We start from the raw sequence: 27,241 nt of genomic DNA, 5'->3' as shown, positions 1-27,241 counted from the left end.
AAATTCAATTATTCTCTCTGAAGTTGATGTACAAGTGTATTAACTTTTATTCAGAAGTTGCATGAATTCACGATGGAAAAAAGACAATGTAAACTAAACATAAAAGATTCAAAATATTTGAAACATTCAGATTGAGCTATTCATGTATCTATTCAGAAGAACAGAAGTTTATATTAGAAGTTTCTTTGTATTTTAAACTCCCTTTCAAGATTTTTGTTTTACTTTCAAACTGTATGAACTTGGCCTGTGTACACCCATTGGATCTGATTTCAAGAAGATGCTTCAGGCAATTTGTTGTATACAAGCAACACTCTCCAATGCTTCACAATGTGGGGGAAAACACAGTTGCTTAAAATATAACATACAGTTAATGCTTTTGTTAGAGTCCAAATATCCTAGGATATTTTTTTTAGAATGCCCGTTTACAAGAAATAGGCAAAGCTTTGCTCCAGTTTTGCTCCTTCTGCCATGGGAGTGACTAAACAATACAGGAAGGTATTTTCATGTTTTGTGAAAACTGGGATTCCCAATTTGTTGCTATTTTAATAATCATAATATAGCAAGAATAAATCCTAGTTTATTTGTTCTTATGAAGTGAAGAATAAGCTACTCGGGTTATTATTTGGTTATCTATTTATCGGTGTTTGGAAAAAGGCAGATTCACTTCTGTTGCTTTATAATTGATGGGTTGCTTTCTTCTGTGACCTCAGGCAAGGGCAGCCTGTATATCCCATCTCAGGTGGATTCAGGCATCCCTACCCATCCTCACTTTCAGTCGACACTTCCATGTCAAGGTAGGTGTAGGTGAGGAATGACTGGCTGAGCAGTAAATGGTGGACATGGAGAGGAATTGGCTATATTGCTTTGCCCTGGTGACTGCCTTTGCTTGCTCTCTCTGCCCCATTAGCTAAATTGCATTTAAGTGTCTGTGTGTGTATGTGTGTATATATATAATACGGTGTATATACAGCTTGCTATTTTCATTGGCTGATTAAACAACATCAAATCTGTGATACAACAATCTTACTGAAGCCAAAGAGAGTATTAGTTTTGTCAGCACAAGTGCAATGAAATCATTGTACATAATGAGACTGAAAAGAAAACTGTTGCTTTTTGCAGTTTTCTTTGTATTTTAGTCTCTCCATTCTCTGAAGTATTCTATTTAAATACAGAATGCAAGATAGGAAACTCTTTTCCAGGCTCCAAACTATTTCACAATTAAGGCAAAAGAAGCTGTGTAGACATGGTTAATACTGCTCTACGAATGAAAAACTTTAATGCAAGCAGGCAGCACTAACTAGGTGTTGGTGGTGGCCTCATTTTGTATCATTCTTATCTTTCTGTGGTATGAAAATATGGGATCTATACGCTGTGCTTGGTGTACCCAAAGGTCGCTGTAATTTTCTATGTATCTTATGTCAATAAAATGCAACATACAAATAAAAACAATTTAACACATTTGTTGGCTGGGTGTGTGGGATACATGTACTGTTTTCAATGTAATCACATTTTTAATTCCCTCCCATTTACAGCTGTGCCAAGCTCAATAAAACTTTTTCTAATATGCTATTTATCATCTTATACTTTTTTTCTGTCAAATTTTTATATGAATGAAGGCGACATGTCAGGTTGTCAACTAGTTTTTATATATGAAGTATAGAAGGACTAGATAAGACTAAATAAATATCAGACTAATACAAGAACACTATTTTCATGTGTAACAGTTAATACAGTTCAGTGTAATTTGGCTTTAACAGATTATTAGCTAAATCAGGGTTCCCCGATGTTGTATGCTCTTGATATATTGGTTTTCAGCACTAGTTGGTACTAATATACCCATCTTGATATTCTCTTTTGGGTTAGAGAGGTTCTCAACTTTTTCTTCACCATGGACCCCTTTAAATACCTTTTGTGGCCACGAATCATAGTCATGGAGACTCAAGACTTAACTCAAGGTTTAAACTATAACATTCCTTCAAGTCTTTGAGGAATCCCTGTGATGTCATCACACACACCTCAGGTTGAGAACCACTGGTTAGACAATATTATGCACAGTGCAGATAAAGAAAAGTAAGAACTAGTAAGGTAAAGAAAGTAAAGGCATAATATAAGAAAAAATAGCTCAAACTAGTTTGCACCAGCATTATTCACTGTACTGCTCCATCCCTTTCTATCATCATCTTCTTCAAAAATATTCCAATTGTGATTATATGTTATGAAAATGGAAAATAAAAAAATATATTTTAAAAAAATTCCATTGTTCTTTACATTACTCATCTTTTTTTCTAAAAATCTCATCAATCTCATCAAGTACTTTCTTTCATGCTGTCGATTCCTTTTTTATTCAGTCCTTTATTTAACAATGCTTCATTCTTTACAGAATCTTTTCTAGTTTTACCCCAAGTTTAATAATCTTATTCTGCACAGATTAGGATCTCTGAACAGAGACTATTTTGGAAACCAACATACTCTTTCCCACATTCTGGCAGCTAGCAGTGTATTGACATGCACAGGAGGCAGTCTTTGTCAATATAAGTTGAAGCCTGACAATATTCGATGGGAGAAACTAATCTTGGCCAAATAAAGAGAATAATTGGTTGCCCATCGCTGTCACCGCCACCACCATTATGATGATCTTTAAAACATTGGGGTGTTATTGATTTTATCTATTCAATTTACACATGTTCCCCCCGCTTTTTATAACGTTAGCAGAATGGTATGCTGTTAAACTGCTAATGGATTGAATGACTTCACTATTATGAAGTACAGAAAATTCTGCTGAAATCATGAAAAGCTATTTAATATTTACTGGTATACTTTTTTTAAAAATAAGTGAAAAGATAGCCTGAGGTAGGATCTATGCTGGAAATCCTTTTCAGTATAATGTGTAAAACTGCCCCAAATAGTCCTGGTGGTATGCAGTAGCTATTTTGCTTTAAGAGAAACACACCAGTGTGTAGTGCTTTAAATGTCTGAGAAGAGAGAAAACCTGCATTTCATCATGTATAGCATTGCAGTTCCAAATTCCTGGCATTATATGTTCTTCTAATTACTTTGATTGGGTGCAACCATGCAAATCTGCACAGGAGTGAATGTAAGAATTAATTGAGTGGCAGCTCTCAGTTCAGCATTTCCATACATGTGTGTCGGAAACAATAACACTCTAATTTGTTGTATATACATGGATTATGAACCTCTGCAGAGTGCAGATTGGGATATTTTAAAGTTTACATAATTGTTTTAAGAAGAAACACACACCATACTGGGTAACTAGGAACATTTCCCTCTAAACTCTTCCAGTTCGTTTTCAAACATTGCAGCATCTACAATTTCATATTTGAACAGGATGTGCTTGTTCAATATATTTATTTATTTCTTCCTCCCAATTTTGTTTAAAAGTATCTCAACTTTTCTACAAAACTCCTTAAAACTGTTAATGAAGGCTTCATACATTCTCTTGTGACTGGCAGTTTGCTAACTTTATGATCTTAAGGGCTCTGTTTCACAACTACACATTGTAGGAATTAACATTTCCCCTTCACATGGACTTATTTGCTTGTGAGAGTTACACAGTAGACCTATGTAAAACACTACCAGGCATTTATTAAACAGGCTCATCACACTATTTGTTCTTGTCTGGGAGCAAGCTTTATGGATTGCAGGCTGTGCAGCTCCTCATCTTCCTCCAAGCCTCCTATCATGATGGCAGTAATGTTTGGTGGTGCCTTCAGCTCTTTGAGAGATCAATTGGATTATTTATGGTTTGACACTTAGCTAATATTTGCCTTGGATAGCATGTCCATAAAGTGTTTAAAGGTTTTAAAAAGCTTGACTGTTCAATTCCACCAAGGCTAAGAAGTAAGAGAGGAGTAAACGGCTCAGTTCCTGCTGCAACAACTCAAGTTTCTCTTCCGTGTGGATGTCTTAAATTCTATTACCCATTCTTTCTATTGGAACATTTTCCAATTTATACTCTGAAGTGTTTCATAAAAGCTCTACTACATCTTGGACCCTTTTCTTCTCTAAGCATTAATATATCTGCGCTCATGTGGATAGGTGGATAGGAAAGATCCTTGTTTATACAGAATTAAGTGTAAATGCAGTTCTTTGAATGCCATCTATGCATTCTCATAGCTTGTCCAATGTTCCCTCTATTTTTTTTTTCAGTGTGTGCGGAAAAGTATAGTGTTTGAGTGGCACATTTTCATGCCTGAGCACCTGAATTTCTTTTAGCCATAATTGCCATCAGAGCAGATGTTGGGGGGGCAAGAAGGAAAAGGGTCCCCTCCCTCTCCCTCAGACCCCCAGGAAGGAAGGAAGGAAGGAAGGAAGGAAGGAAGGAAGGAAGGAAGGAAGGAAGGAAGGAAGGAAGGGAAGGGAGGAAGAGGGAAAGGAAAGGATGAAGAAGGGAGGGAAAGGGAAGGGAAAAGAAAAAAGAAGGGAAAAGGAAATAAGGAAACGAAAAGAGAAAGGAAAGGAAAAGAGAAAGGAAAGGAAAAAGGAAAGGAAATGGGAAAGAAGAAAGGAAAGGATGAAGAAGGGAGGGAAAGGGAAGGGAAAAGAAAAAATGAAGGGAAAAGGAAATAAGGAAAGGAAAGGAAAAGAGAAAGGAAAGGAAAAAGAAAAAGGAAAGGAAAGGAAGAAAGAAGAAGGACAGAAAGGGAAAGGAAAGAGTGGAATGGATTGGTACTGCTCAAAAATCAAGTCTCAAGATTCCATGGACTCCTTTGGCTCAGACAGTCCAACTCCATGCTGCTTCCCTCTGTCCACAAAGTGAAGGGATTGCAGAAAGATTGCTGAGCCCAGAACGGCCTTCAGATGATGCAATGTCTGAGAAATGCAGGATGTGCAGAGAAATGCAGGCTACAACCAGCGAATCACATTTTCCCAGGAACCAACGAAGCCCCAGAGGACCAATGGGAATTCTCCCTTCTGCAGTGTCATCATATTTTAAGACATTAAAAAACACTGCGCGGCAGTTGGAAACTGTTGCACAACGTTTTCTTGTTACGTGCACGGCCGCGCAGCTTAGAAGGAACATTGAGCTATTATTTGTTCTCAAGAACTGTCAGTACTGGCTCTGTTATGGTGGCTTTTCATTTATTTATATCCCATCTTTATTGTTTTTATAAAGAAGGTGCTGAGCACATCTAATACTCCTTCATCCTCCTTCATCCTCCTATTTTCTCCACAGCAACAACCCCTGGTAGGAGCCATGGCAATGTTTGTGTACACCTGGGTAGCATTCTCACCAAACAAATCTGTAAACACAAATGTATAATTCTTGTGTGAGCATTCATATATGACTACTCAAAGTACTATAATTATAGATACCTAACATAGCAAGGGACGCGGTGGCTCAGTGGCTAAGATGCTGAGCTTGTTGATTGAAAGGTTGGCAGTTTGAATCCCTAGTGCCGCATAATGGGGTGCGCTCCCATTACTTGTCCCAGCTTCTGCCAACCTAGCAGTTCGAAAGCATGTAAAAAAAAAGCAAGTATAAAAATAGGAACCTCCTTTGGGGAGAAGGTAACAGCGTTCCGTGCACCTTCGGCATTTAGCCATGCCATCCATATGACCACGGAGACGTCTTTGGACTGCGCTGACTCTTCGGCTTTGAAATGGAGATGAGCACTGCCCCCTAGAGTTGGGAACGACTAGCACATATGTTCAAGGCGAGCCTTTACCTTTACCTAACATAACAAGTTATTTTGGAAAATGAGGCTTTGCTGTCCCAGTAATAATGAGATCATTTTTCTTCCTCTTCGAAGCTTCCCACCTCTTCATGGCACTCAGAAATGTGTGTATTCTCAATCTTTAACACCGATAGGCTATATTCCTGCATACATTCATAACATATACCCTGTATACACTAATAATAGATAACATACCAAAAGGCTGAAGTGCACGTGTGCAGTCTCTTAAAAGATCAGTTACAGAAGCAGGAAAGGGACAATGTTCAATATTGAAGGACAACAGTATCAGGAGGATGAGTGGTGAGTGTATCATGTGCCTTAGGAATAAGTCACATATCATACAGACAAGATAAATGTGATTGGGCAGGTTGATTCTGGGATTTAGATTATGCAATTAGAAACTTATAGCTTCTCAAGGAAATGCAATTTTTTTCAACCTTATTTTCTTCCTGCATGACCATTCCTCTTTTTTTTAGCTGGTGGTGGGTAACTTTAATGTCATATTTATGTGAGAAAATATTTTGATGGGCCTAGGATGAAATTAGCATTATGTTTCCTACTGTATGTGTTTTTAGAATTGTTGGAGGCATTGAATTTCTTTGCCTATAATACAAGATATCTACTGCAGCATTTATTCAGGATTAAAGGACAAAAATAATCCTGTTTATTCTGTCCATATCTTAGCTGTCAAATATTGGCATCCTAATATTTTTGCTGCTAGCCCAACATGAAATATTTCTTCCTAGGCTTTCCTTATGATTCATATAATTGTTCAATGCTACGCTGAAATTGCCATTATGAAAAAGACTTGCCCTTTTTCATCCTTTGTAGGTTTTCACATCATATGATCCCAGGTCCTCCAGGACCCCACACAACTGGAATCCCTCATCCTGCAATTGTAACACCTCAAGTCAAACAAGAACATCCACACACAGACAGTGACTTAATGCACGTGTGAGTAGGACTTTCCCAAGTCTTTTAACAATCCTTAATCTGTGTTCCCTGGGAATCAAGTGGATGTGGCAATAGTTGTGATGAATGGCTTTTTCCCCTGCTTATCCTTAAAAGAAAATGTGCCTAAGTTACGAATACAGCCTTGTATTTTCTGTAACTTTAACAGGTCTGGGCATTTTACAGCCCCCTGGTCCAGGCATGAAATGCTCTTATCTTCTCTACCGGTTTGGTAGTGGGAGTGCATGCATCCACGCACTTGCAGTGCTCACACACAGCACATCTGGGCATGCACAGAACCATCTGCACATGCACAGAGAGTGTATGATAATGTCAGGGTGGGTGGGCGGAGCCTAGCACTGCCACCACTACCAGTTTGCCCGAACTGGTGCGAACCGGCAGAATGCCACCTTTACCCTGGCCATATATGGCTCTTCGGCTATCCCTGTCTGTCCAATGTGAGATCAATAATAATTAGAAATCAAATTTAAATAAGTGTACACAATTCAACTGCATTGCTTTTATTTTGAAGGCAGCTGTTACATTTTTTTTCAATTTACATATGTGCATGGATGTGTGCTGAGGCACCTTCCCAGCCCTATTAGTTTGGCCCCTCACAGCATCCCAATTTCTCATGTAGCCCCTTAGGAAAATTAATTGCCCTCTCCTGAGCTTGGATATTGAAGCTGTTTACACTGAGGTAACTCATTTAGTATCAGGTTAAATCAAAGCCTTTCTGGTGTTCTGATTTTAATATGATCCAACCTAGATGTGCATTGTGAAATGAGTTATGGATTATCAAAACTTATCTATCTCACATTAACATGGAGAAATAAAAATATTTGAATAATTGCAAATATGTTTCCTTTGGATGGAAGCGATACTTGTAGATTCTCTTTCTGATTTTATATCCTCAGTTCTAACAAAGGAGTCTAGTTTAAACATATCATATTTCAAGGAAAATAGGCATTTTATTAAAATACACAATTAGGTACAAATTAAATATATTCGATTCCCAGTAAGGGTATGGCTAGCTGATGAGAGCTAAATAGCTTGAAATAGATGTATGCTAGCCTCCCTTTATTTATTTATCAGCACAAATCCAACAAAATGTAACAAAGGCAACATAGAAAAATGGCTTTCTTCCTGGATGGCTCCTAGGGTGAACTGAAAGACAGAAAAGTAAAGCAATATGTTCCCTCCCATATTTTGGCATACCAAGGGTTGTGACACAATACACACACACACACACACACACACACACACACACACACTCCCAATAATCCCCAGAGTTAGCCTTATATGTATTTTGGGGATTTGATCTTTGTTTTTCTGCTTCTCTATTTTATGAAATAGACATATGGATATTACTTTTCCTAAAGGAAGTAGTTTCTTCAGACTTTTCAGAAACACATTTTATACAATTTAAATAGGTTGGATGGAAGCAGTTTCATTTACCTGTAAACAGAGTTGGGCATCACATACTGTAACAACCGGTTCGCCCAGATCGCGAAAATGTGAGTGAGCGCATGTGTATGCTTGCTTCCCTCACGCGCCTTCTGCCATTGCGCATGACACATGATGATTATATAGGATGGGTTAGTGCTGGGGTGGATGGGTAGGTGCAGCTACTGGTCAGAACTACTGGTTCACCTGAAGCGGATCAAATCAACAGCAGCCCACCTCTGTCTTTAAAATATTGGGTTTTGTTCTAATTCTCATATTACAGGAAATTCTACTCTCCAACACCTCTGACTATTGATCCTTGCATTGCTAATTATTAGTTTAACCACAAGTTACTCTTAAACAGCCATGTACTACTAGAAGTGTGCATAACATATAGCCAGAGAAATTCAAAAACATGTGGAAATATTTGTGTGTGCCACTGTTAAGAAGCTCTAAGGCTTCTTAACAAATGACAGAGGGAAATACTTCTAGATCAGGCGTCTCCAACCTCAGCAACTTTATGCCTGGCGACCTTCAACTCCCAGAATTCTTGCTGGCTGGGGAATTCTGGGAGTTGAAGTCCACTTAAAGTTGCCGAGGTTGGAGACTCCTGATCTAGATAGGAATGAGAGGTTATTTTTTGCTTTCCCCTTTCTTTCTCTTTATGCCTGAACACTGAAATAACCTAGGAACTATTGCTCTGAAGAAATGAGGAGATATCTGTTGATCACCTGAAATGCAGTATAAAATATCCCTTAAAAACGAGCATGGTATCAATTGTACTCTTCCATATGTTCTCTTTCCTCCTGTTACTTTTAGGAAGCCTCAGCATGAACAGAGGAAAGAACAAGAGCCCAAAAGACCTCACATTAAGAAACCTCTGAACGCTTTCATGTTATACATGAAAGAGATGAGAGCGAATGTTGTAGCAGAATGTACTCTGAAAGAAAGTGCAGCCATCAACCAGATCCTCGGCAGAAGGGTATGAGGAAATCTGTTTTTGCGTATATGCATGTTGTGTGTTCAGACTATACAGTATTTAACTCACCCACTGTGTTCCATTAGTTTAGTTTTTTTATTTATAGTTTTATTAAACATTTATAGGCCGCCCTTTTCCCTGAGGGGGCTCAGGGCGGCTTACAATAATAGGGGAGGGGAGTGCAGGACAAAACACAAAAAGAAAATGTGAGTAAAAATAATTAGCGGTAAAAACACAACATTCATTCAACATTCGGGAGGGGTGAGAGTGAAGTCTTATCCCCAGGCCTGACGGGATAGCCAGATCTTGAGAGCAGTGCGGAAGGCCTGGACGGTGGTGAGGGTGCGGATCTCCACGGGGAGATTGTTCCATAGCGTCGGAGCTGCAACTGAGAAGGCTCTCCTCCGCGTAGTCGCCAGTCGGCACTGACTGGCGGATGGAATTCGGAGGAGACCTACTCTATGCGATCTGATGGGACGGAGGGAGGTAATTGGCAGAAGGCGGTCTCTCAAATAGCCAGATCCACTACCATGGAGCACTTTGTGAGTGGTAAGTAGGACCTTGAAGTGCACCCGGAGATCAACAGGTAGCCAGCGCAGCTCACGGAGGATCGGTGTTATGTGGGCGAACCGTGGTGCGCCCACAATCACTCGCGCGGCCGCGTTCAGGACTAGCTGAAGTCGCCGGATGCTCTTCAAGGGCAGCCCCATGTAGAGCACATTGCAGTATTCCAGCCTAGAGATCACAAGGGCTCGAGTGACTGTTGTGAGGGCCTCCCGGTTCAGGTAGGGCCGCAACTGGCGCACCAGGCGAACCTGGGCAAATGCCCCCCTGGTCACAGCTGACAAGTGATGGTCGAAACTCAGCTGTGGGTCCAGGAGGACTCCCAAGTTGCGCACCCTGTCTGAGGGGTATAAATTTTGACCCCCCAGCCTGAGTGATGGAACGTCGGCCAAATTGTTGTCTTAGGTTTGCCTCCTCTAGAGTTGTTGGGTTCCAATTATCCCGATTGTTGCTCAGTGGCTAAGACGCTGAGCTTGTTGATCAGAAAGGTCGGCAGTTTGGCTTTTTGAATCCCTAGTGCCGTGTAACGGAGAGCTCCTGTTACTTGTCCCAGCTTCTGCCAACCTAGCAGTTTGAAAGCATGTAAAATGCAAAGAAAAATAAGAATCACCTTTGGTGGGAAGGTAACAGCGTTCCATGCGCCTTCGGTGTTTAGTCATGCTGGCCACATGACCATGGAGATGTCTTCAGACAGCACTGGCTCTTCAACTTGAAATGGAGATGAGCATCGCCCTCTAGAGTTGGGAACGACTAGCACATATGTGCAAGGGGAACCTTTACCTTTACCTTTGATTAGACTTTATCTAGGATTTCTCTCCCTTATTTATTCACAAATTGACTACAGCTAGTCCTTGACTTACAACCACAAGTCAGCCTAAAATTTCCATTGCTAATCCAGACACTTGTTAAGTGAGTTGGGCCTCATTTTACAAACTTTTTTGCCATTGTTGCTAAGGGAATCACTGCAGTCACTAAGTGAATCTGGTTTCCTCCGTTGACTCTGCTTGTTGGAAGCCAGGAGTGAAGGTTACAAATGGTGATCCCCTGACCCAATGTGCTGCCCCATTGATTCACACACACACACACACCACAGTGAATGAGAAGTCTTTATTCAAACCCCCAGCAGTTCTGAGGTAGCCAAAACAAAGAGCAGATTCAGTCACCAAGCCCAGCGGGACTTGGGTGGCACAAGAGTTCCCAGTCAGAAGCAGTTCACTAAGCATGATACACTGTCCCAAGAGCCAGCCCAAGATTCAAACACACAGGAAGCAGGAATATGGAACAAGGCACATTTTTCCAGCAAAGCCCATCTCTTAGCATGGGATTAAATAGGTGACGCTGGGACAGCCGTTCACAGGGAGTGAGGCTGCCTCCTCAAGAGTAACCTGGCCAATTGGCAATGTGCCTGTTGCCTTTTTACCCTGTGCATCCTTGGATGGGTGGGTGGGTGGAAGTTTGGCCTCTACCCCACTCCCCATCCCTTCTAACTGCAGGCATCTGCTCCTATTCTTTACCTGAAGTCTCCAGGCTAACCTGATGCAGCTGTGGATCTCTCTGTTCCAGCTTTGCTAGCTGCCAAACTGGTTGCTCCTTCTGCGGCTGCTGTGTTGAGCTGGAGTCTTCCACCACCACCACCACCACCACCACCACCACCACCACCACCACTACTACTACTACTGCTACTACTACTACTACAAATTTGCATGCCAGCTAAGGACAGTGCAACTTTCATAACTATAGATTGGGATAGGATAGGATAATAAGATAAGATAATAAGATAGATGAGATAAGGCAAGGCAAGGCAACCATTATTGTCATCTTTTTCTGTGAATACACTGGCGCACATTAAAAATGAGATATATGCAGGGGTGAAGTGCTACCAGTTCACACCAGTTCCCCCGAACCAGTAGTAAAAAAATGTAACTGGTTCGGGCAAACCCGTATTTCCGACGATCAGCTCAGACACACGATTTATATTAGCTAGAATTGTTGGATTTCCTGCTTTCTAGTTAAGCTAAATCGCGTGGCACAGCAGATTCCCTCTCCCCTTCACTGTTCTATTTACCTTTGCAGACTCGAAAGGCTTCCTTTTTTAGCGCAGCACGGACGCGCCTCAGGCGCACATGCACACGCAAAGCACACACTCGGTAGTAGACTCACCAAACCGGTAGAAGGCTTCAGAGGATTTCACCGCTGGATATATGCCAGTGGCCATGTGCCCATACTTTGTTCACATGACCATGAGGATGCTGCAAACGTCTTAAATGTGAAAAAGAATAATAGGTTACTATTTTCCAGGGTTGTTGTAACTTTGAATGGTCACAATGAATGGTTGTAAATCGAGGACTACCTGTATGCTGTTATAATTTAGAAGAAGGGATCAGATAACTTTAAATAAATGCAAAAAAGTCATTGTCATCTATGGTGATCCCCCCCCCCCGCTGCCATATGTATTTAATTTCACTCAGTCCTCATCCTCTTTGTTCTCGCTTCTACAACCAAGAGTCATCTGGGAAATGCAGCTCTTGCCAGATTTCTTTGCTTTGGTTTCATGATATAAAGTCAATAGCAAACAGCATCTCAGTCCCTCTGTGGTGTAAAGTTGTTGGAACTGATAGCTAGATTTGTGTTGTATAACAAATTAAATAGCTTATTTTCAAAAGAGGCCTGAAAACCTGTATTTCACAATGAGATTAGGCTGCCTTTTCCTGTGGGAAGTGATTTATAGATACAGTAGGCAATTCTCAACATCAACACCACATACTTAATATTCTGCTTTACACAGATTTTTGAGGGAGAGGAAATAGGTTTAATCAATCTCAACCACGTTAAAATATTATTATGTGTACCAAAAGTAGCTGAAATGTTTTTTTTAAAGTTGTGACTCTTACACTTTTTACTTCCTTCAGATCTTGAACTGTGCTTGCCAAGCACATAAACCTTTAGCTTAGAAAATTAATCTTGGCGTCAGAGTGATCAGGAGCCTCTATGCTATGACTACTATAATGTTTATTGCTTGGTCCCATCAAAGCATGTGTTATGTGTTTGATTATTATGTTACCCAAACATGTCATATGATTAGAAATTCTTACTTATTTCCCCAAACACTGAATTAGCTTAAGCTCTTGTCTACATTTTGATAATTTTCTTCATTACAAAAGATTACTTTTGTCTCCTAGGATAATTCCTGCATCCTCTATAGCAGGGGTGTCAAACTCGATTTCATTGAGGGTTGCATCAGGGTTGTGTTTGACCTTGGGGGGGCGGAGTGGTCGTGACCAGGTTGGTTGTGGCCAGCTCAACGTCACTCCTGTTGGGGGCACCTGTGACTCTGCCAGAGAAAATGGGCTCCCAAGCTCCGTTTTTGGCTGTGATGGCCTCTGCCAATGAAAACAAAGCTCAGGAGAGCCGCATATAGCACTCCCGAGCTCTGTTTTCACTGGCAGAGGCAGCCCAGGCCAGTCCTTCACTGTTTCCAGGGCAGCCCCGTGGGCCAAATCTAAGTACCCCCTTGGCCAAATCCGGCCTGCAGGCCTTGAATTTGACATCCCTGCTCTATAGTATAGGGTATTAGTTTATAGGTTAATACTTATAAAATCGCAAGATAAACTGAGAGTGGGCTTTTTATGAATAGGCATTGGGGTTATGAATCTAGATGTTATACTTTGATTTGAGGTAGCCTAAAGTGCTGATTGGTTAGTGGGTAATATGCCACAAGAATATGTTCCAACTCTTTTTTCAACTTGGGCTCTGCCTCCTTAAGATTTTGCATGTTTTCAGCAAGTCTCTGGACTTGTCTCAGATAGATAGCATCGGTCTTGGTTAATATTTGGTTGGAGTGGTATAGGGAATTTTTCCAATAAGTTATACTGGATTTTTTTTAAAAAAATCTAGTAAAACAGATTTAGAAAAAAAATTCCACATTATTGTCAGGAAAATTATTTGGGTGTCCAGAATTGAATTCTATTGGAAGGAGACTTTAAAATTAAAATTAGTTTTCCACATTGTCCCATTTTATGCCTACCATGTTATGGTTTTTTGAGCCAACATCATTTTAGCAAGTATCAAAAGTGAGATGTTTTAAACATCAAGGAAGCATATTAAAGAGTTCTCATTCAAACTACGTCTTCATAATTTATGGCCTTATCAATTGCCTGACCCTACCTTATGGAATACCTGCAATCCCAGAAAAGTCTTAAGTTTACAGTTATTTCTATCTGAGTTCAGTTGGCTCTGCAGGATTTGGCTATTGGCATAATAGTGCAAATATCCTTTTCCTAATATTTGCACTGATCTGTTAAAAGCATAGTTTGTACATAGTAGCAGATGGCAAACAACTGAAATTGTGTTGTAGTGAAAGGAGAAATAGCATTGTGGGACTCTAGCCAAAGCTTTATTGAAGCCTCTCTGGGGTTATTTCAGAAAAGAATAGGACAGGATGTTTAGTTTCGTTATAAAGGATTGAAATTCTGCTGTCTTAAAAGCTCATTCCATTCTAAATAATGTATTTCAAACTAACTGATTACACTATTAATTAAGTAGTGCACATGTTTAGTATTGCCCATCAGAGAACAGTAAAGAACTGATTTAAAAAGCCTAGGTGATGCTAATTTTTAAAATTGAAATGTTATGCTATTACACATATCCCTGCTTTGCTGCTTTATAAGCACTGAAGCTGGCTTGCCACAATAAAACAAAATGCAAAATAAAATCAATAACCTCAAAAATGTTGGGTTGCAACAGCCTAAAATGTGGCCTAAAAAGGGACTGAATGGCAGATAATTCAGAATATTATAATTGGGTTATGTGACTAAAAGATAAGATTTCTCCCAAACCCCCACAAACCTCCATTACTAATATTTTTAAACAGCTCTCCTTCCTTGGTAATGCAGTGTGTCTTTGGCACTTCATCTTTCTTCTTGGCTCCCTCCCATGTTTCCTGCTGCCTAGCTCTTGGAAACTGCAGGCTTCTACCCTAATTTCCTGCTGTGAAACAGCTGATGGGCAGCTGCAGCGATTGGATCAGGCTGCTGCTTGAAAGGCGAAGGCTGCTATGGTTCAGGGAAGGTTGTGTATATGTGCAATAGAAGAGCTGTTCACTTGTTCTTAAAAAAATTGCCTCAGGTTCAGTATTTTTGGAATGTGAAACTACAGGGTTTGGTTTTTAAACAATGTAAGTACTAAGCTCAACAATAAGAAGTGGTGCTTTAAAGGGCCTTCATTAGGAACTAGGAAGATAACAGCCTGTAGCTGAAATATCCACATGATTGGAAAAGTGACCAAAAACACCCCAAGGTGGAAGATTTTGATTAACCTTCTAAAGAACATTCTGTTGTTGCTAAGCTGCTGCTCAGAAATCATTCAGTGAGTGCTTCAGGACTGCACGGTTATAAAAAAAAAAGCAGACTAATACATTTAAATTTTTGATTACTATTACTGATTCTTAAATGCATCTCTTCAAGATTTCATTGCTATGACTAATTAATCAGTGAAAAGCAGTTATATAAAGATCTTCCTCTCCATTCAGTTGGTTCCTATGGCACCATCTCCCTGATCCTAAATATCGCAATTGCCTTTATTTACGTATTAGCTGGTTCCACCACAAAACCGCAAAGCCCTTATCCGCGCCGACATAAGTGCAGAGGCAAATCCGCGCCGTCCGAAGCGCTAAGGAAAAACGCGACCCTACTGCGATGACATAACCGCGGAGGGCAAATCCGCGCCTTCCGAAGCACTCAGCACCCTAAACCTAACCCTAAACCTAACCCTAAACCTAACCCTAAACCTAACCCTAAACCTAACCCTAAACCTAACCCTAAACCTAACCCTAAACCTAACCCTAAACCTAACCCTAAACCTAACCCTAACCCTAAACCTAACCCTAAACCTAACCCTAATCCTAACCCTTACCTTAATTTAAATCGGCTTTCTGCTGCCACGCTGTTTTAAAGCGCCCTTCTGTTGCAATGCTGTTGTCGTGGCGGTGATGATGCGCGGTGATGACGTCACGGCTTTAGCGACGCAGTTTTATCTCCGCTATTTTGACGAGCGCGGTTTTGTCGTGCCACGGTATTAGCTTTATATAGTTGCTCATTTCATGACTCTGGGTGGCATAGAACATGTAAATAAAACAATCCGGAGATTTAAAAAACAATATAAAATATATAAATATTGCAAACATTTAAAATATACAATACTACAAGGCATGGAAAAAAATAAATATATTAACCACACTAGTGGAGCCATCTTAAAAAGGTCTTCTGTTCTCTGGGATCCTTGAGGGACTTCTGGAACATTAAAATTGAGGACCTGAGTTGGAGAGAATGTTCCATATGGTGGGCACCACAGCAGAGAAGACTTGCCTTGTGGGACCCATTACCCTAGCAGATGGTAGCAACAACATACCTTCTTTGCCAGATCTAATTGGATGGACTGTAATATAATTGAGAAAGATGGTTGTTAGATAACCCAATCCTATGCCATGAAGGGCTTTAAACCAGCATCTTGAATTGGAGGTGGAAGCAAACTGACAGCCAGTGCAACTCACAGAGCAGAATGTCTATGGAGGTTCTCAATCATCCAGGTCATGGTTGTCCCAAAGGTGCTTTTTTCAAGATGCAACTGGACTTTCTGGTTTTACTTTGAAGGTGTTTCACTTCTCATCCAAGAAGCTTCTTCATCTCTGGTTCTTGGATGAGAAGCAAAACATCCTCAAAGAAAAACCAGAAAGTTCAGTTGCCTCTTGAAAAAAGCACCTTTGGATCACAGAGCAGAAGTTCTGAGAACAACACATAATTGCCCATGTTGTTGCATTATGCACCCGTTGAAACTTCTTCAAGGGCAGCCCCATATTGAATATATTGCAGTAGTCCAATCTGGAAGTGATTTAAGGTATGAGCACCTGTGGGCAGAGCTTCCCAATTCAGAAATGGGTGCGACTGACATACAACATGAAAGCCTTCCCAGACATGAGTGTTGTCTATTCTTCAATCTAAGTCCAGAAGGACTCCCAGAGTGTGCACCACATCAATCTGCAGTAGTGTGAACCCCCCCACTCCATCCAAAGATGACATAGCCAGTGGTGGGATTCAGCCAGTTTCCACCACTTCAGACGAACTGGTTGTTAACTTTCTGAGCAGTTTGGTTAACTGATTGTTGGAAGAAATCATTAGGGCAGAGAACCAGTTGTTAAATTATTTGAATCCCACCTCTGGACATAGCCCTAGAAGCAACAGGGCCCAAATCTAAAGCGGCTCAATTTTGCCAGGATTCAACTGAAGTCTGTTTTTCCCCTCCGGACCGCACAGCCTCCCAGCACTGAGATAAGATATTCATTGCATTGCTTAATTTATCAGCGGAAGAGATATATAATTGGGTATCATCACCTTCATTCATCGTCATGTGAAAGCCATATTTATTCAAATTTTCCACCAATGTTTTTACCCTAACAGCAGACACACAGCTCGGCCTTTCCTCTTCTGTGTTGTATAGTTTTGTTTTGGATTTGTTTCTGTGGCTTCAGACTATCATTCCTTAGCTGTCTCTCTTGTTGCAATACCATCTGCTGTCCCTCCACCCCAAATGGAGTCAGATATGTTTCAATATTTAACTCCATGCATTCCAGCTGTCCCTGTCATACTGAATATTCACACTCTCAGGTCAAGAAATCTAGACACATGCAAATGATGAATTATTATATTACCCTAAACAATTTTTGCAGAACCTGCCCTGCTGATGATTGGCAAATAGTGCTGCAAAATTTTGGCTGCCTGATCAAAGTCATCCGATTATAGAAAAGGCAAGAGGAGCAGGAAAGCATACATGCTCTCCCTCTGTTCTCATGTTTTCTCAAAGTCCTTCCACACAAAACATCATATTTCAAAACTCAAAAACACATCTGCCTGACATTAGTTGTGCACATTGTGCAAGTTTCTTATATTGCCATTGGTAACATGCAAGCATTCTGGAGTTGTCCCAAAGGTGCATTTTTTCAGGAGGCAACTGGACTTTCATGTTTTTTCTTTTGAAGATGTTTTGCTTCTCATCCAAGAAGCTCCTTCAGCTCTGACAGGATAGTGGGGAATGGAAGGATTTATATTCCTTGCAGACAGCTGGTCATCTGCATCCTTTTAGAGGGTCGTTGAAGCACTTGGACTTTTATCTGTGCCCACAGGGTCACTTGAGTAGTGCTCCTGGTTCCTCTAGTCTTCAACAACGCTCTAAAACAGGGGTGTCAAACTCATGGCCCGGGGGCCGGATCTGATCCACAGGGCCACCCTGGAAACAGCCCATTTTTGCTGGCAGAGCTCTCAGGCCACTACAGGCACCCCTGACGAGTGATGTATAGCAGGCCATCCTCACCCCGCCTCCCAAGGTCAAATGCAATGCTGACGCGGCCCTCAGTGAAATCAAAGATGCAGATTGCTAGCTGTCTGCAAGAAATATAAATTCTTCCATTCCCCACTATCCTGTCAGAGCTGAAGAAGCTTCTTGGATGAGAAGCGAAACATCTTCAAAAGAAGAAACAAGAAAGTCCAGTTGCTTCCTGAAAAAGCGCCTTTGGGACAACCATGACCTGGATGACTGAGAATCTCTACACATTCTGGAGTTGTATTTTTCCATGCCCCAGAATAAATTGGAATTCATATCCAGAGATGTCTGCGTCGATAGCTTATTCTTCTTTTCCCCCATTTCACTTGCAGTGGCATGCCTTGTCGCGTGAAGAACAAGCAAAATATTACGAACTCGCTCGGAAAGAAAGGCAGCTACACATGCAACTGTATCCTGGCTGGTCTGCAAGAGACAACTACGTAAGCTTTGCATTTATATTGTCTCGATCTTGCTGTAAGGAAGACACAGCAATCTGAATGTGCCCATGGAACAAAAGCTCATTCATTGCATTGGCATTTTGTTCAGTTGGAGGTCCATACATTTCTCTCTCTCTTTTTTACATGTGCAAATGGATTCCAAATGTTCTTGTTTGTTTGTTTGTTTTGGTCCAGCTTTATATCTATGCGAAAAATATAAATGCAAAATGGCGATTCAGTATTAGATAATTGTTTTGCCTGTCTTGGCACAGGGATTTATGTTCTAATTTTATGGCACAGGGATTTATGTCTGTTTTGACATAGGCTTATCCTGTGGTTAATAAATACACATGACAATGATTGTCATTTGAATGATGTCCTACTGGAATTATCTTGGAATTTGTCTTGGCCATGTGAAATTTGTGTGTGTGTGTAGTTGTCCTAAAGCAAACAAAAATGTAGTGTTCATTGAGTTGAGCAGCAATCCTTTTGGCTGTTATTGTTAAAAAGAAACAAGTTAGCAGCACTTTATCAAATTGTGAGTTCTTCCCCCACCCAAAAAAATAAGATTTTCATCCAGCAAATTATAACAATATTTCATTACAATTAAACAGTATGTCTTCCATTAACTTTGTAAATAGTTATTTAAGAAAAATCCATACTTACAATAGCCAGAGACTTATTTATCTGAGAGTTGGTTAAGACAGGGCCTTGATAACTCTTAAATAAACAATTCAAAGAAGTGCCTAATCCCAGCCATAATTCTGACTTTGAAAATATAGTCTCTCACACATTCATTAAGATTTCAATCGATAGTGGGATATATCCTTAATCTCATGTGCCTAGTTAATGCCAGATAAATAGACTTACTGCCTTAGTCAAATTGCATAAAGGAGCCAATGAGCTTCCGAGCACAGTGAATCATCTTTGCCTAGTACCTACATTCATTTAACAAAGCAGTTTATGTGTCAGTCCATTTTGCGAATCTTATTCAGGTTTAATGAATTATGCTAAGATGGAAAGGGAAAAAAAGGATAACACCCTATCCAGCTATTGGAAATTAAGAGCATTAGTAGATGTTTTGATTCTTAGTATGGGGATTGTAAACTCCTTTAAGACTTCTCAGCAATACTTTTAGCAGCTTCTCAAATTAGACTCTATATATTGAGTTTGATTACTTTTCCCCCTCCTTAAATGTTCATGATACACACATTGTTCCAATTCTATGTCTCACAAATAGCTTGTGAAGGATATTTTCTTCAGTGAAATGCCATACTATAATTTTTAATGAATTCCCTCTCCCCCTCTCCCACAATTCCCTTCAGTTTAAATACTGGTTATGAATGATGGATAAAACTTGACCTACTATGCAAAACTTAATTAGAAGAGGAATTTTGAGGTTATGGTGAAATTTACTGGGGTTACCATGTATGAGGAAAAGCCCATGCTTACTCCAGGGTGCTGATACAGATGTTGCAATCCAGCATTTCTTGTAGCATAAAGTTAAATAAATAGTACAATACATTCTTCAATTCCCAGCAAGCAAATTCTTTTCCTCTCTCATATTTCCTGATCATTAAAAACGCTTTTTCTAGAATTTCTGTCACACTGGTCCTCCATTGAAGGGGAAAAATGCATCTGAAAAGAAGTTTGCAAGTAACTTTTGGTGAGATTGATGTGAACTCTATGACTGCCTGTTTCTTGTCAATCTGACAAGAATGGTGGAAATTAATATAAACAAAAAATAGCTTATCTACAGTGAAATATAGGCAAAATTTAACATTCATCTTTGGGAATTATGGAAACAGAGAAACAACATAGAATATTTTAGGATTGCTTATATAGCAATAGCGCTTAGACTTATAAACTGCTTTATAATGCTTTACAGCCCTCTCTAAGCAGTTTACGGAGCCAAAATATTGTCCCCAACAATTTTGGTCCTCATTTTATTGACTTCAGAAGGGTGGAAGACTGAATCAACCTCGAGCCGCTCAGAATCGAACTCCTGGAGTGAGTGAGTGAGTGAATGAGTTAGTCCGTAGTACTGCATTCTAACCACTGTGCCAGCATGATTCCGAACAATCTCTTTTCTTGTTATTTATTTCCTTATTATAAATAAAGACCCTTTTTCTTACTTTTTAAAGGGAAAGAAGAAAAAGAGGAAGAGAGAGAAGCTACAGGAGTCAACATCAGGTATATTTATGGGTAGATATTCGTGTTAAATATTATTGGCTGTGTTTTAAAGACCAAGCACATTGCTTCAAGATGTCAATTTCTCTCTATCAAGGACAATACATATTCTATTAATTCTTTTTGATGTCACCACTATTGCCCTCATGCACCCAAGCTAAGAGTTTTAATCTCATTATAAAGGGATGCTTGGAGTGGAGCTCTGTGGTTTATTTCAGCAATTGTAGAAGAAATTAACTTCCATTCTTTTGGATGTGAGTCAATGCTCAGAGATTGGAAAATAGTAATGGCACCAGTCGGTTTAGATTAACATGGTTGCTATAACTTCTTTGCCTAATCTATATCAATAAAGAGTGGGGAGAAAGCCTTGAATAGGTCAACCTGTCCTTTTTCGTGCATGGACAATCTTTACTGAAGACCGTCCATGCATGAGAAATTACTGAAAGACTGTCCATGTATGAGTTATTTCTGAAAATTATAAAACTAACTATCAACTTATATAAGCAGTACCAGTTCAAAATAATTAAGAAGCAATGACAAAAAGTCGACTGCCTTTTATTATTTGGTACCGTTAGGGACATGGTGGCTCAGTGGCTAAGAAGCTGAGCTTGTCGATCAGAAAGGTTGCAGTTCAGCAGTTCGAATCTCTAGCACCATGTAACAGAGTGAGCTCCCATTACTTGTCACATCTTCTGCCAACCTAGCAGTTCGAAAGCACATAAAAATGCAAGTAGAAAAATAGGGACCACATTTGGTAGGAAGATAACAGCGCTCCGTCCGCCTTTGCCATTTAGTCATGCTGACCACATGACCACAGAGACGTCTTTGGACAGTGCTGGCTCTTTGGCTTTGAAACACAGATGAGCACCACCCGCTAGAATTAGGAACAATTAGCATATATGTATGAGGGGAACCTTTACCTTTACCATTGCTTAGATTCAGGAAACATTAATTGAGAAGCTGTTTTGTTTCTCCGTGCCGTAAATTGCATTTTAGCTTCATCAATCCACTACTGAGTTCCAGAAGGGTTAAGAATATTCCCTTTTGGGGGCTGTTAAGCAGAGGTTTTAGATCAACTTATTTCTTCATTGGAGAAGAGTCCATTGGAGCAGCTTATGAACCTTGTAAATAAATCAATACATCTCATGGATAAATTATGAATTAGTAAATTCATAGAGCTAAACAGACCTGTAAACGATTTAAATCGAAGAAGAGGGGTTTTATATTCTTCTAAGGAGACTCCAAACCAAACTACTTCCATATTGTTGCCAGGAAAACTGCAGAATCAAGCACCATTCACAGAATACTTTTTATTAACATACAGCACATTAAAAAAAATAGAAGTGGTTTAAAATCTTTCTGCTGAAAGCATCAGTGAGGTGTTCTCTTTTTTAAAAAATGGCTGGTATAAGAACCATAAAAGGCAGAGAAAATCAATCAGCAATGCATATTCTAGCATAAGACCTTTTATTTGGGGTATGCAAAAAAAATTATTCAGTGAAATTTGTTTAAAAAAACCAACAATCTCCTACAGGTACCGCCCCACGAATGACAGCTGCCTACATCTGAAGCATGGTAAGAATATTTATATATACATCAACAGATTTCCTAAATCTTTCCTACATTTAATATTTGGGGAAAAATCAAGAAATTATAGCACACACAAATTTAATGTGCTACCCTCAAATGAATGTTCTTATGATTAATGGTTTTTATACCGGCTGCGTATTTTAGAGCCAATTCTTTTTTCCTTTTATTATTTAATTTCATCATGCAAACTAACTATACCTCACTGACTAGCTGCAAGTCTGAAGCCCAATGACTTTAATAAGCAGTTAAACCATTTTGACTGGCATCATACTGCAAAAATCTTCACTAGAAACACATTAAAACCAAACTGATTTGTTCTCAACATTATTTTATAATCTTCATTGGCAGGAAAAAGAGCATTTTTATTTCAAAATACTTATACATTGTAAGTAAAGAAAAACAGAACACCTAATATAATGTTTGTTATTTTTGGGGAGGTCTTATTATTTTTGAGGTTCAGGGGGTGGCGAGCGTGGTCACTTCATGGCTGCTGCTGTGTTGCAATATTTTGGGGGAGGTCTTATTTTCAGGGAAACAATGTGGTGTGTGTGTAAATGTTTTATATATATATGTGTGTGTGTGTGTGTGTGTGTGTGTGTGTGTTTATTTGTGCTGATAAATAAATAAAGGGAGACTAGTATAGATCTATTTCAAGCTATTTAGCTCTCATCAGTTAGCCATACTCTTACTGGGATTTGAACCTGTGCTATATTACATACTAGGCAGAAATCTTAGCCATTAGGCCACAGGCTCTTATCCGTTATCAGCGAAGCCAGGGTGAAAGGTATCTATTAGATTTTTTACATGGAAGCAGTTAGCTTCCTCCCATGATTGGGGCTTACCAGAGGTTGTAAAAAATCATATATATATATATATATATATATATATATAGATAGATAGATAGATAGATAGATAGATAGATAGATAGATAGATAGATAGATAGATAGATAGATAGATATAGATATAGATTAGATAGATATAGATATAGATAGATAGATAGATAGATAGATAGATAGATAGATAGATAGATAGATAGATAGATAGATAACATTTGTGCCATTTCATTTGTATGTTTGTGTTGTAGCATTTATGAATGCTAGAAAAATACTTCAATATTTCAATTTGAGTTTAATTCTTCCAACATTATGCTAAGAATTGTGGATAGTGAATTCCAATATCAAGCATGGAAATCAGGAAACTCAGGCAGCTCAAATAAATATAAGGGTTTATTGCAAACTTATGCTCTCTACAAGAATCTGAACTACTAATGGTTTAAGCAAATTGATGATAAATAAGAGTCAATGGAATTAAAGGTGGGCTGGACTTAGATCTCTTGTGGGCATGAAGGGACTCAAGACTGATGACACATTTGATCCTTCCCTCGGGTTCAGCTGGGTCATCTCCTACATCCAATGATGTATTTAAAAAATAAAAATTCTTACATTAAATATTAACATGTAGTATCAAACTTCGAATGTATCTAATGTAACACCATTTAAATCTGACACTGAAGTTATTTCAGTGGTACATTTACCAAATCCTGCTGTTCATAACCATTAACCAAATAATCACCTTTATTAAGCTTCAATTCAAACACCTTCACTCATGATTAATCAAATAATATTTTTTCATTCACTATCAAAATTATAGTTATTGGGAAGCTTAACCAGTCAATAAGCAGTAAAACATATTTTAATAGATATAAATTATTGATAAAGTGGAAATAACAAAGTCTAACTATGAATAAATATGTACAAACTACTCTGCTTTTTACAAAGGATTCTAGGTTATTCGGGGTTTTTTTGTTTGTTTTTTTAGTGTTTTCTCCACCTAATATGCTAAATTTGAAAAATAGTCCATTTTCAACCCTGGTGAAATTTCCTGAGTTTTAAGAAGTTCTCTGTTTTGGGCAGTTCAAGCTGTTTCCGTTGCCTAAGAATATGGCTTTGTATTACAATAATATTTATATAATTTATATTTTAATTATAGTGAAAGAGAGTCTTTAACAATCAAAGACACATCCTACAACTATTTTAAATTACAATATACCTTGAATTTGGGTACAAAGAGTGATAATGCTCTTCACATAAATACTTGCATCATCATATTTTTCATCAAAAAGTTATGGTCATTAGTATATTAGGAGGGTTTCTTGGAGGGTGGGGGCTTCAGTAATAAATTGATCATCTTGTGCAAGTGTTAAGAAATCAGAAGTCTAGAAGTGAAGAAAACATTAAACCGTTCTCTTAGCACATCTGAATTCTTCCTGCTTCTCTTCCTGACTTGCGCAAAATAATAGAACTAGTACTGGCCAGTCCAACCACTTCACTGCAGAAATCCCCATTAAAGTATCCTTTTCAAATATCCACCTTGCTACTTCTTGAACACATCTAGTGGAGGAAATCCACCATTTCTCTGGGCAATTAGTTCCAGTGTCAAACTGCTCTGTTATGCAGGATTTTTAAGCATTTAATTGAAATGTGCCTTTCAATAAAATAAATGTATTGTTCTGTATCCTGTACTTATTTTTTTATTTAAGTTTTGTTATTTTTCAATTTAAAATACATACATTCCATCTTTCTTTAAGCAGTGTGTCACCTGGGCACAGATATTTCTGTGGGACATAAATTATAATACATTGTACAGTTAAACCTTATAAATCTCTTCATTTCCTTCTTAACATGTCTTCTAGCATATCTTCTAACATATATACAATAATAACATTGAGTATTGTTATTTTCATCTCACTAATGCTAACAATTATCATTTTATTCTTTTCCCAGTCTTAATAACATTTTCTATACTTCTTTCTATCTTCTTTTATTTCCAATTTCCTTTTTTATTCTCTAACTGTTGGTAAAAGACCTCCTATATCGTATAATAATCAGATTGTTCTTTCTCCTTAATTGTCAATGTTAGTCCTGTAATCTAGCGTGGTGGAAAATAAGTCCTATTGCTTTAATATGTATGAATCTTTTTAAGTATTTGAAGAATGCTAGGATATGCCTCCTCAGTCTTCTGTTCTTGAAGCTAAACATTCCCAAATCCTCCTATCTTTCTTCACAGGACTTAGTGTCTAATCTTTGGATCATCCTCATTGCTCTTCTTTGAATCTGATGCAGTTTGTCTCAATCATTTTAAAATATGCCCAGTACTGGACAAATCTTTAAGATATTATTATACAAAGTACTATTATCAAATCACTATTTCCCATCCTATAACTATGCATTTGGTTTCTTTTTCTAAAGAAATAATTGTCCATTAAGTTTCTATTGGTTTCCCTTTAAGTTTCCATTGGTTTCCATTAAATTTCCTTTATTCATTTCTTGAAGATCAAGATTCTTTTCCATTTTATTTCTGCCTTCTAGAATATTTTTATCCCATCCAATTTTGTGTCATATGCAAATCGGATAAGCATTCCCCCTTCTTCATCTAAGGCATTAATAAAAATTTGGAAATGTACAAGACTACAGACAGAACCTTATGATACCCACTCAATACTTCATCCAGTTTGATGAGAATTTTTTAAATACAGATTTTTTTTTTAGCCAACTGTGTATCCATTTAATTATCATACCCTCCAGCTCATACTTAATGAGCTTGCTAATCAGAATGTCATGGAGTACTTTGTCAAATGTTTTTCTGCAATCAAGATACCTTAACTCTACAATATTTCCACAATTTATTAGAGAAACTAATAAAAAATGAGGTAGTCTGGCAAATTTGGCCTTGAGAAATGTATGCGATTTTTGGCAATTACAATATTGTTTTCAAGGTGCTATAAAATGATCCTTTTATGATCTGGCCTACAATCATCCCTGATATTGATGTCAGAATGACTTTTCTGTAGTTTTCTGGATCCTCCTTCAAAGATGCAGGCAGGACTTTCCTCTATCAGTCTTCTGGGACTTCTTCCATTCTCCAGGATTTATTAAACATGAACAAGTTCCTCTTCCCGTACTTTAGGATGCAGTTCAGTACTCATTCAACTCATTCAAAATAAATAGGCATTGTCCAACCAAGTGCCAACTTGGCCCATTTTAAACCTTTGCTTTCCACATACAGCCACAGCCACAGCCACAATTATTGGTTTACCTCCAGTTTTTTCCAAAGAATCTGAATTCACCATGAAATGAGATGAAACTAACACAAGTAAATGGCACCTATCATACTAACATAGTATTTGTAGCATACCTTTTTGAAGCAATAACTCAAGAAAGTGCTTTCTGCAGCTCTGAATAATAATAATAATAAATCACTACATGTGAGGGAATTGAAATGCCAACTAATTAAATGCAATGAAAATGAAGCCTACAAATATTTAGGCATTCTACAGTTGGATAACATCAAGCATGGAAAAGTAAAAACTATTGTCGGGAGAGTACACCAACAGAGTTAGGAAAATTTTGAAATCTAAATTGAATGGTGGAAATACAATCAAGGCCATAAATACCTGGGCAATACCAGTTATAAGATACACAGCTGGTATAGTTAACTGGACACAAGCTGATTTGGACATTTTGGACCGAAAAACCAGGAAACTAATGACAATGCACTACAGTTTACATCCACGTGGTGATACTGATAGATTATACCTGCCCCGAAAATCAGGTGGCAGATGATTATTACAAGTGAAGCAAACAGTTGAAGAAGAAAAACATGCACTGGCTGATTATTTAAGAGAAAGTCAAGAACATCTATTAATCGAAGTAAAGAACAAAAATCTATTGAAGGTCCAACAGACGAAACAAGAATACAGGAAAGATGTGATAAAATCAAAAATGGAGAGTTGGCAGAACAAAGCACTGCATGGCCAATTTCTGGAAAAAATAAAAGATAAAGTGGACAGTGAACAAACTTGGTTATGGTTAACAACAGGTACATTAAAGAAAGAAACAGAGTCACTAATCCTGGCTGCGCAAGAACAAGCTATCCGCACAAATGCCATTAAGGCCAAAATCGAAAAATCCTCTGATGATGCCAAATGCAGACTTTGCAAAGAAGCTGATGAAACTGT

The 27,241-nt window shown here is 38.7% G+C and overlaps 1 protein-coding gene across 3 annotated transcripts in view; it reads left to right on the top strand.

The window, feature by feature from the left end:
• Positions 1-27,241, top strand: part of LEF1 (lymphoid enhancer binding factor 1) — a 116,429-nt gene that overhangs the window by 76,700 nt on the left and 12,488 nt on the right. Inside the window, exons 6-11 of one of the 3 annotated variants that reach the window (XM_032224230.1) lie at positions 711-794; positions 6,528-6,650; positions 8,913-9,075; positions 18,339-18,446; positions 20,588-20,636; positions 22,168-22,202. In XM_032224230.1, coding sequence (XP_032080121.1) covers positions 711-794; positions 6,528-6,650; positions 8,913-9,075; positions 18,339-18,446; positions 20,588-20,636; positions 22,168-22,202 — 562 coding nt within the window. Of the gene's footprint in view, positions 1-710; positions 795-6,527; positions 6,651-8,912; positions 9,076-18,338; positions 18,447-20,587; positions 20,637-22,167; positions 22,203-27,241 lie in introns of those variants that run through there. The other 2 variants (XM_032224232.1, XM_032224231.1) reach the window with 2 other exon arrangements.

Source organism: Thamnophis elegans, chromosome 9 (genome assembly GCF_009769535.1).
Source record: "Thamnophis elegans isolate rThaEle1 chromosome 9, rThaEle1.pri, whole genome shotgun sequence".
NCBI classification, from domain to species: Eukaryota; Metazoa; Chordata; class Lepidosauria; order Squamata; family Colubridae; genus Thamnophis; species Thamnophis elegans.
This window is presented reverse-complemented; position numbering and strand designations above follow the sequence as displayed.